Below are 12,759 nucleotides of genomic sequence, written 5' to 3'. Positions count from 1 at the left end.
CGAGACTCTGTTTCTACAAAAATAATTAGCCAAGTGTGGTGGGGTGCACTTGGAGTACCAGCTACTAGGGAGGTTGACCAGGGAAGATCCCTTGAGCCCAGGAGTTTGAGGCTGCAGTAAGCCGAGATCACACCACTGCACTCCCGCCTGGGTGACAGAGCGAGACCCGGTCTATTTGAAAAAAAAAAAAGAAAAAACGTTAAGGGGTCCAATTTCTTCCCTTTCCCATTCTCCCTTTGCCAGGTAGGAGAAGGGTATAGAGAGTGACCTGACCTGGAAAGGGAGGCAGCGGTAGCTGTAGTATTGACCCCTGTCCTTTAAAATTCCTACGCCAGCACAATTACCCAGAAGCTTTCTAGGTGGCCTCAGACTCCACCCCTTTTGTCTTCAGCTTCTGGTTTCCGACTGTACCGTTTAAATCTCGCGCGCTTTACAAGGATTGGCTACATTCGCGGGTGGTTGGCCGTCTGAGCGCTACCCCTCCTTCTCGCCTTTTCTCCCCGGGCAAAAGGTTTTCAAATTCGACCAATCAACGGGCGCGCTACCTCAGCAGAGGCGCGACACCCAAGGGTTAACCGCAACCAATTGGAGGAGGGTACTGGAGAAAAGAGCCAATCAGGAGGGTGCGGAGGTGTGTCCTGGGGGCCTATAAAGACGGCCTCTCGGCGCGCGCGCGCGACAGCAGTTGGACTGCGGAGGGTGTTTGTCTTGTTGTCTCAGAGCCGTTGAGCTTCACCGGTCTACCTCGCTAGCATGTCGGGCCGCGGCAAGACTGGCGGCAAGGCCCGCGCCAAAGCTAAGTCGCGCTCGTCGCGCGCCGGCCTCCAGTTCCCCGTGGGCCGCGTACACCGGCTGCTGCGGAAGGGCCACTACGCCGAGCGCGTTGGCGCCGGCGCGCCCGTGTACCTGGCGGCAGTGCTGGAGTACCTCACCGCTGAGATCCTGGAGCTGGCGGGCAATGCGGCCCGCGACAACAAGAAGACGCGGATCATCCCCCGCCACCTGCAGCTGGCCATCCGCAACGACGAGGAGCTCAACAAACTGCTGGGCGGCGTAACGATCGCCCAGGGAGGCGTTCTGCCGAACATCCAGGCCGTGCTGCTGCCCAAGAAGACCAGCGCCACCGTGGGGCCGAAGGCGCCCTCGGGCGGCAAGAAGGCCACCCAGGCCTCCCAGGAGTACTAAGGGCCCGCGTCGCGGCCGGCCGCCAGGCCTCCCCATGCCACCACAAAGGCCCTTTTAAGGGCCACCACCAACCTCACGGAAAGAGCTGAGCCACTTCAGACTGCGGAGCAAGCGGGCCGCGGCTCCTGCTTCCCTTCCCTTCCCTTCCCTTCCCTTCCCTTCCCCTCCCCTCGCCCGCCGCCCGGCCTGGAGTCCCTGTCCGCCCCTGCTCCTGGCCCGCACCCCCTGCCAAGTCCGCCGGCCTCTCTCCGGTAGGGCTCGGGCGGTCCGGAAACGGCTAGGGCGCTCTTCGGTGACCGCCGGGGCGCGGAGGACCCGAGCCTGCTGGGGGGGAGACCGGCGACGCCGCACCTGCCCGCCTCGGCGCTCGTGACTCAGCCGCCCCATCCTGAGTCGCTGAGGGGCTGCGGGGAGGCCGCAGCAGCTTCTGGAAGACTTGGCCTTCCGCTCTGACGCAGGGCCGAGGTGGGCAGCCCAGGCCGAGAGACGGGCGGCCCTGAAGGTGAGTGAGTCCCTCGGCAGCTGCAGCCGGGGCGTCTGGTCCTCCCCCGTCGTGGTGCTTAGCCCAGGACTTTCGGACGTGGCCGCTGGCCTGGAAGCTTTGGTGGGAGAGATACGCTCGCTGATAGCCGTCTGGCGCCCCCTCTGCGGCCGGGACTCAGGCCTTTCACGTCAGATCTCCATCTTCATTCATAGGTCTGCGCTGGGGCCGGGACGAAACACTTGGTAACAGGCACATCTTCCTCCCGAGTGACTGCCTCCTAGGAGGACATTTGGGGGAGGGTAGAGGCCTGCAGTTTGGCTTCACGGCTGGCTATGTGGACAGCAAGAGTCGTTTTCGCGGAAGCCAACTGGCAGCCAGGCCTTTCGGGCCTCCCCAGGCTGCCCCATTTCCCTTCCAGCAAACTCTACTCGGCAATCCAAGCACCTAGATACCAGCACAAGTTGGTTAATCCCCGTCTGGACTGAGCCTCTGTTGGCTTCCGAACTGGAATTTTGCAGCTAACCCTTCCAAGACTAGAACCTGAGGCATTGGGGAGTTTTAGATGGACTAATTTTATTAAAGGATTGTTTCTTTTTTAAATGGAGCGTTTGTTTTCATTTTGCAAGAGGGTTGTAGAATTTGTGACTTTGTATACCTTCCCGAGATAGTGGGGGTGGGAGGGACCATGCAATATAAATAGGCTCTACTGTTAACTACAGAAGGGACAAACCATAGGAATTTAAGATTATGGCTCTGTTTCTCAGTGTTTCTGGGAGACAATTTATTCTGTGTGAAATGAAAACTATTGAGGCAGAAGCAGAAAGGATGTTCCAGGAGAACTTTGGGCAAAAGTCCCAGCCTCAGAAGTAAGGATGAAAGGGCTTTGTGTTTGTTCATATCTTCCTGCCCACCCCATGAAAGAAAAACAACAAAAAGCACCTTCAGAGCTGGTTTATTAGAGCTGGTTACATTCAAAGGCTGTGGCTTGGATTTCTCTAAAGAGATGAAGCCCCCACATAGTGAGGAGGCAAGGCAGTCATCAAGGCCTGAGGCAAATCCCTGGAAGGCTTGGACCCTACTGTTCAGTCTCCTGGGGTAATTGCTCCCCAGCTAGCATGAGAATGGGTACTGGACAGCAGCAACCCAGGCATCTGCCCCACAGACCAGTTAATGGGCATCATTAAGCTGACGTGCAACATCCAGGATGTTTTTGGCTCCTTTGCTCAGCAACAAGTTGGCCAGGCTGATGCCCAAGTTCTGGGCAGCCAACTGGGGTCCTCGCGGAATGTTCCGAGCAGTGATGCCTACTAACTGTGGGTCATCCTCAGGGCCATCTTCATGCTGTATAAGTGAAGGTGGGATTTGGTGAGAACAAGAGAGATTACATGCACTCTTGTTTATTAACCCCCTCACCCTGCAGCTTTGGTACCTGGGCAGGGACATGGATTGTAGCCTGCATGGTGTCCTGTATGTTATCTGAGCCATCTAGACTCCAGACTCCTCCAGTCAGGTACAGCTGGGGAAGAAAACAGTTGCCTCAACACAGTATGAGAGGGGACTGCTTAGAAGCCTGGATGTACAGGAAACAATAACACAGTCCTCCCTTCCCTGCCTTTCCACCCATTTTTCCCTGCTTACTTGCCCATCCTTCATAGCTGTATGCACAGCTACTGGCACACTGCAGCCTCCTTCCTGCAATGAGAAGTTGCTATGAGCTCCAAGGGCTCTTCTTTTTTTTTTTTTTGAGACGGAGTTTCGTTCTTGTTACCCAGGCTGGAGTGCAATGGCGCGATCTCGGCTCACCGCAACCTCCGCCTCCTGGGTTCAAGCAATTCTCCTGCCTCAGCCTCCTGAGTAGCTGGGACTACAGACCTGCGCCACCGTGCCCAGCTAATTTTTGTATTTTTTAGTAGAGACGGGGTTTCACTTTGTTGACCAGGATGGTCTCGATCTCTTGACCTCGTGATCCACCCGCCTCGGCCTCCCAAAGTGCTGGGATTATAGGTGTGAGCCACCGCGCCCGGCTTCCAAGGGCTCTTAATACCACCCTGTGACCACAGACCTGAGGACACCACTGAAAAGGCAACTGTGGGCCCATACCTAGTCCTCTCCATACACAACATTCAACAAGAATGAGTTAGCACCATATACAAAGCATTCATGTGAGAAGTCTCCCCACCACCCTTCCCAGCTCTCCAAGTCCCCAGCCCTCCACAGGTGGAGCACAGGTCCTACCTACCAGGTGCCTCAGGAAGGCCCTTTCAGCAATGCAGCGAAGCAGAGTTTCAGGATCATGCAGCACACCCACCAAATCCAAGATGTCCTGGTCCTTGGCTCGGACTTCCACACCCAAGGCCCCCTGATGGAAAAACACCCTAGACATCAGGCCTGATTTTCCCCAACCAATGGCACCAAGCATGGGAACACCTCTATCTACTTGCTCCCCAGGGTCTTCTGGACTGGTAGAATCCCAAGGCCTGCCCCTCCCTGAGAATGCTATTCTGGGGAAGCAGATGCAGAAGGTTGTGAGACCAACTTCTTGGCTGAGAACAAAGGGAAAGGGTATGTCAACACGTGGCTTCCCTGGTCAAGTATACCTGGCCAACAGCATACATGCATTCCTCAGGGTGCAGGATCTGTGGAGGCAGAACAGGTAGTCAGAAGAGTGGACATGGGAATGTCTAAAACACCTGGCAGCGAGTTGGGGGTTCCCTATAATCTAGAAAGCCTGGGTAGACCTAAGTGTGAGTCTGTGAGTCTGTCCTTTTTTTTTTTTTTTTTTTTTTTTTTTCAAATTTTCTCCATGAAGGCCTAGAGTCTGGCCTCTGATTTGCAATCTTCCCAGCTTGTGGTGTTAGAGGTGGGGTGGTCAAGAAGTGAAGACAGATGGTCCTCAACTTACAGTGGGGTTACATCATGATAAACCCATTGTTAGTTGCAAACATAAGCTGAAAATGCATTTAATACACCTAGCCTACCTTATGTGTTTTTAGAACACTTAACAGTAGCCTATTATAGTTGGGCAAAATCATCTAACACAAAGCCTATTTTACAATAAAGTGTTGAATCTCATGCAATTTATTGAATACTGTACTGAAAGTAAAAAACAGAATGGCTGTATGGGTACTCAAAGTACAGTTTCTACTGAATGTGTATGGCTTTCACACAATCATAAAGTCTAAAAATCCTAAATTGGGTATGATGTAAGGCAGAAAGGAGACGCAGACGAACTGGGGAGAGGATGGGGCAGACCCTACCTGCCCCACCCGGTTGTGCCAGCCCATGCGCTGCAGGCCAGCTGTTGCCAGGATGATCGCACTGAACTCCTGCTGCTCGTCCAGCTTCCGAAGCCGGGTATTGAGGTTTCCCCGCTGTGGAGAGTTGCTAAGGACCATAGTGTCAGGCAATCTGGGGCTTCATGCGGTTCCCTCTGCTTGAGTCTTAACCTCTCTAGCTGGCTGACTTTCATTCATCTTCCAGCTGTCAGCTTAATGGTAACAGCTAACACTTATATCATACTTACTACATGCCAGACACCGCTCTAAATGTACTTTCCATATGTCAGCTCATTTCATCTTCACAACAGCCCTGTGAGGAAGGTAGTAGTATTATTCCCACTTTATAGATGAGGGAAATGACATAGGAAGGCTAAATAACTTGCCCAAGGTTACAAGACCTCTGAGAAACCTTCCCTGACCCCCAGATTTCTGTGTTTAGATGTTCCAACTAGAAGTTTCCAAAAACTTCGCAACTTCATTAGCACATATTATTTTTAAATTTAGTTTTATGAAATGTACTACATATTCATTGTAAAAGTCAAAACAATATAATAATAGCATATAAAAATGGAAGTACTGGCCGGGCGTGTTGGCTCTAGCCTGTAATCCCAGCTCTTTGGGAGGCGGAGGCTGGTGGATCACCGGTCAGGAGTTTGATACCAGCCTGACCAACATGGTGAAACCCTGTTTCAACTAAAAATCCAAAACTTATCCAGGCATGGTGGCAGGTGCCTATAATCCTAGCTACTTGGGAGGCTGAGGCAGGAGGATTGCTTGAACCCAGGAAGCAGAGGTTGCAGAGATCACACCACTGCATTACAGCCTGGGCGACAGAGCAAGACTCCGTCAAAAAAAAAAAAAAAAAAAAGAGGTACTCTCTATCCCTTCAGAAGCAGTCACTGTTCAGTATAACTGCATTATCCCTAAATAAAAAGTAAACTCTTCATATGCAGGGGCAATGTTTATGTTGCTCACCATTATCCCCAATGCCTTGTATTCCAAGCACTTGCTTGGGGCTAAGAAAACATTATAGACTATAAATGAGTGGACAGATGAGTGGATGGAAGGAAAGACAGGCCACTGACCCCGTGTGCTGCTAGCTGGAAGCCCCTTCCACTCTCAGGACTCCCAGAGTCCTCTAGACCCTGTCTTTTTCCTTGGCTGCTGCCCCCATCCCTCTTCTAAAAGGATACAATACTCCTGAACTCCAGATGTGGGAACTTTCTTTGCAGCTGGGCCGCTCTCCGCAGGGAGCTGGTTCCCACCACACTGCCAAGAGAGAGAGGTTACAATGAGATTTTAACACTAGGCTGTCACTGTTTCTTTCCTCTCCTCCTCCTCCCATCCCTCCATCTTTTGGGCACATCCCACCAAGCTGCCTATTCAGGCCCCACTTACCTCTTTTCTGGCAAAGTTTCTAGGGTCTTCCCAACAAGTTTTGGGTGAAAGACAACAGCATCATGGGGGTTTTCCCGCCTGGGGGATGAGGGAAGGGCATAAAATGAGGGAAGAAATTTCAGTTCAGATCACCTCTACTCTCTCTCGATTGCCAACTCACTGGTATTTCCTGAGTTTTCTGCCACCAATCAACACTCCTCAGGGCAGAGGAGATAACCCTGAAGCAGAGGGTCAGGTCCCAAAGGGAAAGGCAAAGGTTCACATGATGCCGACCCCTGCCCAAGCCCCCTTACTTGCAAGACTCTTACTTGCAGATGGCTCCTATGGTGAAGCCAGGAGGAAGCACAGTGGGCAGGTCCTTCAGGGAGTGAACAACCAGGTCCACTCTACAAAGATGGGAGAGGGGGGCAAGGAGAAAGGGTATGAGCAGCCAGCCTTCACCCCTTCTCCACCCATCCCTGGGTCTACTTCAGTGGTGGAGCCTAGGGCAGTTCAGGAAGCATGCCTTCCCAAGACCTCAGGAGCCTGAAACCTGCTCTCCTCTCACCCTCCCTCCTACCCTCCCTCCCCCGGCCATTCTTGCAGTCCAGGCAGCCAGATGGCTCAGAACCAAGACACTCTCCTTTTCTGAAGGCTGAAAAAACCTATCTATGAGCTGCCTTTAGCCTCTCTGAGTGTTTAAGCCCAGCAGTCTAGCTGACATCTGGGGTCCCTGCAAAAGACCTAACATACTAGGGTCCCAGCAAGAGACCAGGGCGCCGGGCGGTGGGGGGTGGGCACCACACTCCTATCTTCACTTACTCGTTCCTTTCCAGGGCATGTTCAAGCTCCTTGGTAAACAGGCTCTTCTCTCCAATCTGTTGGGCAAGAAGGAGCCTGGGTGAATCCCTTGAGGGAAGAAAAGAAGAGTGGGGACAAGAATTGGGGGAAAGATGATGTTACCTTAGAGAGTGCAGTATCAAGGATCTTGTCCCCTGTGGTGGACATAGCAACTGAGGAGAGAGTCAATCAATCAGGTGCTCATTGATCAACATTTACTGAGGCCAGCACTGTGCTACAATTCATGATAGGGACAGAGGCATGTAAGCCCTGATCCCTGCCCTCTGAGTATGTACAATCGAGCAGAAGACCAAAAACACTCATAAAAAAGACCCAAAGCTCAAGATGTTAAATGCCAGGCTAACCCAGGTAGTCAGAGCTGGAGGTATTCAGAGGAAAGCACCTTTGGAGGTGGGAGCAGCCAAGAGGGATTCTTGGGGCAGCGGGACAGGCTTTAGTGATAGGCAAAGCCAGAAATGCTGTGTTCTCCCCTAACCCAGGTAGTCAGAGCTGGAGGTATTCAGAGGAAAGCACCTTTGGAGGTGGGAGCAGCCAAGAGGGATTCTTGGGGCAGCGGGACAGGCTTTAGTCATAGGCAAAGTCAGAAATGCTGTGTTCTCCCCTCTTGGGATACTGGGCTTCCCATTAGCTTCCACTCCTTTCCAGAAAACTCACTGATTTCAAACTGCAGGCCAGGGTACAAGGCTTTCAGTGTTGCCACCACACTGTCCGTCTGTATGCGAGCAAGCTGGGGGTAGAGATTTCAATTAGTCCTGCCCTTCCCAGCCACTGTTCAGACTCTCATAGGTTAGGCAGATGCTGAAGGGACCGGAATTTCCATCTGGGAATGAGAAGGGGCTTGGGAGTCATCTGCACTCCAACAATTTTCCCAGCCTAGGGATGATCTTGCCATAGAATGTAATCTGCCATTCCCCCGCCCAGCCACCCCACCTCCTCCATGCTAGGAACCAACCCTCTGAGTCCCCCAGTTTGTGATGCTGTGAGCATCACAACTGTTCCGACAGACCTCCTCCACCCCAGCTCCTGCACTCACCTGGCTCTTGCGGGTACCCACACGAATCACTCTCATCTTTGGGCTGTTTTCTTCCTGCAGAAAAAGTTCCCAGGTCACAGTCCCCTCTGTTCCTTGTGTTCCTCACCACCTTGTCTAAGAACCAGAATCACTGGCTTGGAAGAAAAGAACTCAGCCTGTGGCCAGCTGAGTCTCAGAGTGGGGAAATACTCCAAGGCTGGTCTCTTTAACCTTCCTCAGTTCCTTCTGCCTTCCTCATGGACCCACAGAAGCAGAGACCAGAGGGAGGCAATAGTAGGATCTGCTGTTGCTGTCGCTGCAGTAACCAGGACACTGAGCCCTGAAGCCAAGGCAGTTGTCAGTAGGAGTGTGGTGCACAACAGGTGGGTAAAGAGATAAGGCCTATCAGCCTGGCCACAGGGAGGGTGGGGCCTGCAGCTGGCAGGGGTAGGGCAGCCAGGACCACACTGGGGAACCAGTGCTGAGTCACTGGAGGACAGATTCATTATCTACAACAGAGGAGGCACTTGAGAAAATTTCAGTGCCATCGAGATGCCACATGGAGTAGACTAGAGTCTAAAAACAGCAAGCTGCCACCTTCTCCAGCAAGAGGCCCAGATGTCTGGCTACAAAAGAACTCAAGAGGATGAAGATCTCAGAGTGGGGAAAGCAGACAGTATTAAGGGTTCCTTAATCTGGCTGGACTGCATACATTAAGACTGAAGTAAACAGATCTGATATACAGTCCTGCTCAGCCTCTTGGCTGGGTGACCTTGGGTGCATTGTCCCATCAGGACCTGTTTGTTCATCTATAAAATGAAGAGGTTTGGACTCAGGTTTCTTCTGCCTCAGATATTCCATATGAGGCCGCGCTGCCTAACGTTCATTCACCTAGAGTGCTGCCTCTGGTTTCACCAAGAAGGAAATATTGGGAGGCCAGAGCCCAAGCCAAGAACTCAAAGGGACACGCCTCTTCCTCCTGCCAAAGTACCTTGGACAAAAGTATTCACTCCCAAGCAGGTAGAACTGAATTCTTCAGTCTAAGACGGAGGTCCCATTTCTTTCTACATCAGACAGTAGCCACCGTAGATACTGATACTGTTGACATTCCTTGATCTGGGATGTTCATCCTATGGAGTTCCTTTTTATTTATTCATTTGTTTATTTTTCTCCCCTCCTACCCCGCCCCCCCATTTTTTTTTTTTTTTTTTTTTGCTCTGCTTGCCCAGGCTGGAGTGCAGTGACACAATCTCAGCTAACTGCAACCACCGCTTCACAGGTTCAAGCAATTTTCCTGACTCAGCCTCCCAAGAAGCTGGGATTAGAGACACATGCCACTATGCCTGGCTAATTTTTATTTTTATTTTTATTTTTCTCCTTTTTTTTTCAAGACGGGGTTTCACCATGTTGGTCAGGCTGGTCTTGAACTCTCAACCTCAGGTGATCCGCCCGCCTTGGCCTCCAAAGTGCTTGGATTACAGGCGTGAGCCACCATGCCCGGCCAATTTTTATTTTTATTTTTATTTTTTTGAGACTGAGTCTTGCTCTGTTGCCCAGGTTGGAGTGCAATAGTACAAACTCTGCTCACTGCAATCTCTGCCTCCCAGGTTCAAGCAATTCTCCTGTCTCAGCCTCCTGAGTACCTCGGATTACAGGCGTATGCCACCACACCCAGCTAATTTTTTGTATTTTTAGTAGAAATGGGGTTTCATCGTATTCCCCAGGCTGTTCTTGAACTCCTGAGCTCAGGCAATCCACCTGCCTCGACCTCACAAAGTGCAAGGATTACAGGCATGAGCCACCGTGCCTGGCCTAATTTTTATGTTTTTAGTAGAGACGGGGTTTCACCATGTTGGCCAGGGTGCTGTGGAGTTCTTTTGCACCCAGACATCTGGGGCCTCTATTGCTGGAGCAGGTGACAGCTTGTTGCCCTTAGACTCTGGTCTACTCCATGTGGTCACTCCAATAAATCGATCCTGGGAGACCCTTTGCAAATTAGGCTAGGCTTGAAATACTAAACGTGGCCACCAAAATTCTGGGCCACAGGGAGCCCACAGAAAGTAATCTAAGGTCCCAGAACTACTAGGTTCAAATAATTTCTTAAGTTCACTGAATGTGCACAGCATATTCAAGTCAAACCATTTCATTAAAAAATAAAACACTGAGCACTTCTATGTTGAAGCTATTGCTTTTGCATATTGTTGTCTTCTCAACAATCCTATCAAGTAGACAAGACAGGCACCTTTGGCACCATGTTACAGAAGCAGAGTGGCACCGAGGGGTGAGGTGACTTGCCCAGGGTCACACAGCTAACAACAGGAAGAGTTGGGGCTACGATTCAGATCTTCCTACTCCTAGTCCAGGGCTCTGGAATGACTGCACGAGCAAAGAATCCCACCCCTCACCAATTGGCTGGACAGAGGGAGATAAGCAGCTCCCCATCTCTTTCTTATCTCAGGCTGGCAGTGGCTTCCACCAGCTCTGCAGTTTGCCTGTGCACAAGCCCAGAGCTTGGCAGGCAGGCTTGTAATGGGAGGGCCCACGGTGGCCTCCCACCCGCGGTAGTAATTCAGTGGGTGTATCTCAGCTGGGGATTGGAGAGTTGGCTGTAGCTGGGAGACCACTACAATAGAAAAAGAGAGAAGGCACACTTCCAAGACGTTTGTTTGCAGTTCGGGGGCTTGGCTTATGCTCTCTCCTCTGAATCAAAAGTGGAACGTGTCTTCCGAAAGGTGCCGCATCTGCATCCGCCTCGGCCCAGCCTCAAGTGAAAGGGCCCCGCCTGTGTAGACGAACATTCGTGGTCTGGGTCACTAAATCTAGAGCCATGCATCCCAGGCCTGACAGGAATCCCACCCAGATGCCCGCAGGAACGCCGTTCTGTTCCAGACAATCCTTTCACTCTTAACCTAGCACCACCGCTCTCTGATTTCCCCATTCCTTTCGAAGGGCAACCGGTCCTTTAAAAACTATTCGGACAAAAAAAATGGATAGCCGTTCCGACCAATAGACGACGGAGGATGGCAACCTGGGGCCAATCGCTGCACGGCTCGTCCAGAAGCCCAAAGTGTGCTGGTCACCGGCTCAGCACTCACCGCTGTTGCAGCCGCGTTGCCGTTACCAGACATGGCTCCGCTCGAGAAGTAGGCTGTGTGCGGGTGCCGCTATGGTCCCCCGGCCCTGGGAAGCCGGGGGCTCCGGCCAGCGAGCACCGCGAACACGTGGGGCCCGAGCTCGTCCTACAGTCGGACTCCTAGTCTCCGCAGGGCTTCGCGTCACTTCCGGCGCCGTCTCTCGAAGGGGAGGTGCCTCCCTCTGGGCGGGAATTGGAACTTTGCGGCAGAGTGGACCTTCCCATTCGACCTCTACATTACCCCGCTGTGGCATGAGCAAGTAGTACAGCTTCTATGGCGCTTCCTTTGCTCTGTTCAAACTTAGCTTTGCTACAACCGTGAAGTAGGCTGCATTTTTCTGTTGTTGTTGTTGTTGTTTTTGAGACAGAGTTTCACTCTTGTTGCCCAGGCTGGAGTGCACTGGCGGGATCTCGCCTCACCGCAACCTCCGCCTCCCGGGTTCAAGCGACTGTCCTGCCTCAGCCTCCTGAGTAGCTAGGATTACAGGCATGCATCACCACACCCAGTTAATTCTATATTTTTTGTAGAGACGGGGTTTCACCATGTTGGCCAAGCTGTTCTCGAACTCCTGACCTCAGGTGATCTGCCCGCCTCGGCCTCCCAAAGTGCTGGGATTACAGGCCTCTGTTTTTTTTTATACAGGGTTTCACTGTGTCCCCAGACTGGAGTGCAGTGACATGATCATGGGTCACTGCAGCCTTGACCTCCCAGGCTCCAGCTATCCTCCCACCTCAGCCTCCCAGGCAGCTAGGACTACAGGTGGCACCACCACGTCGGGCTAATTTTTAAATGTTTTGTAGAGACAGCAGGGAGGTGGTCTCACTGTGTTGCCCAGGCTGGTCTCAAACTCCTGGACTCAAGTGATCATCTCGCCTTGGCCTCCCAAAGTACTGGGATTACAGGTGTGAGCCACTGGCCCAGCCAGCATTTCAATTCTTAAAATGAGGAAACTGGTTCAGAGAGATTAAGGGTCATGCCTAAAAGACAAGTAAATGGAGTGGCAGCACAAACGCTACATACATGTTAGTGAGAACAGGGCTTATTAGAAAAAGCACTTTCCCATGAACTTAATTAACAGTCATGATTATTAATAATCACCCAGCTGGGTGTAGTGGCTTACACTTATAATCCCAGCACCTTGGGAGGCCAAGGCAGGAGGATTGCTTTAGCCCAGGAGTTTGAGACCAACCTGGGCAACATGGTGAAAACCTCATCCCTACAAAAAATACAAAAAGAGCCAGATGTAGTGGCACATGCCTGTAGTCTCAGCTACTCGGGAGGCTGAGGTGGGAAGACTGCTTGAGCCCAGGAGGTTGAGGCAGCTGTGAGCTGTGATGGTGCCACTGCACTCTAGCCTGAATGACAGAGTGAAACCCTTTTTTTTTTTCCGAGACGATGTCTCATTCTTGTTGCCCAGGCTGGAGTGCA

General features: G+C 51.9%; 2 protein-coding genes across 6 annotated transcripts; one reads left to right on the top strand and one right to left on the bottom strand.

Moving 5' to 3' along the window:
• Positions 1–610: 610 nt before the first annotated feature.
• LOC105729521 (histone H2AX) lies at positions 611–1,401 on the top strand. The gene has a single exon (XM_012470329.2). It carries the CDS (start codon positions 754–756, stop codon positions 1,183–1,185), a length of 432 nt encoding a protein of 143 aa, XP_012325752.1. The 5' UTR covers positions 611–753; the 3' UTR covers positions 1,186–1,401.
• A 1,204-nt stretch (positions 1,402–2,605) lies between these two features.
• On the bottom strand, positions 2,606–11,478 carry HMBS (hydroxymethylbilane synthase). Of its 5 annotated transcripts, none has more exons than XM_064375481.1 (14): positions 11,293–11,478; positions 8,219–8,272; positions 7,840–7,912; positions 7,288–7,337; positions 7,147–7,202; positions 6,654–6,731; positions 6,346–6,423; positions 6,141–6,216; positions 4,927–5,040; positions 4,267–4,305; positions 3,909–4,028; positions 3,308–3,361; positions 3,099–3,185; positions 2,606–3,010 (listed from the first exon to the last, which is right to left on the bottom strand). In XM_064375481.1, exons 1-14 carry the CDS (start codon positions 11,323–11,325, stop codon positions 2,837–2,839), a joined length of 1,086 nt encoding a protein of 361 aa, XP_064231551.1. In that variant the 5' UTR covers positions 11,326–11,478; the 3' UTR covers positions 2,606–2,836. The 5 variants fall into 5 exon arrangements, with proteins under 5 accessions (XP_064231551.1, XP_064231552.1, XP_064231554.1 ...); XM_064375482.1 differs by lacking the exon at positions 11,293–11,478 and adding an exon at positions 10,849–11,137; XM_064375484.1 differs by lacking the exon at positions 11,293–11,478 and adding an exon at positions 10,603–10,620.
• Positions 11,479–12,759: the final 1,281 nt, after the last annotated feature.

Source organism: Aotus nancymaae, unplaced genomic scaffold (genome assembly GCF_030222135.1).
Source record: "Aotus nancymaae isolate 86718 unplaced genomic scaffold, 86718_ANA_hifiasm-v0.15.2.pri h1tg000012l, whole genome shotgun sequence".
NCBI classification, from domain to species: Eukaryota; Metazoa; Chordata; class Mammalia; order Primates; family Aotidae; genus Aotus; species Aotus nancymaae.
The sequence above is the reverse complement of the archived record's forward strand: the minus strand, read 5'-3'. Positions and strand labels throughout refer to the sequence as shown.

Coding starts and splice junctions, on each gene's coding strand:
- LOC105729521 (XM_012470329.2), top strand. CDS start 754: ATGTCGGGCCGCGGCAAGACTGGCGGCAAGGCCCGCGCCAAAGCTAAG.
- HMBS (XM_064375481.1), bottom strand. CDS start 11,325: ATGTCTGGTAACGGCAACGCGGCTGCAACAGCG. Junction 6,732..7,146: donor CATGCCCTGGAAAGGAACGA/GTAAGTGAAGAT, acceptor CCATCTTTGTAG/AGTGGACCTGGTTGTTCACT. Junction 5,041..6,140: donor ATCTGGAGTTCAGGAGTATT/GTATCCTTTTAG, acceptor AACTCTCCACAG/CGGGGAAACCTCAATACCCG.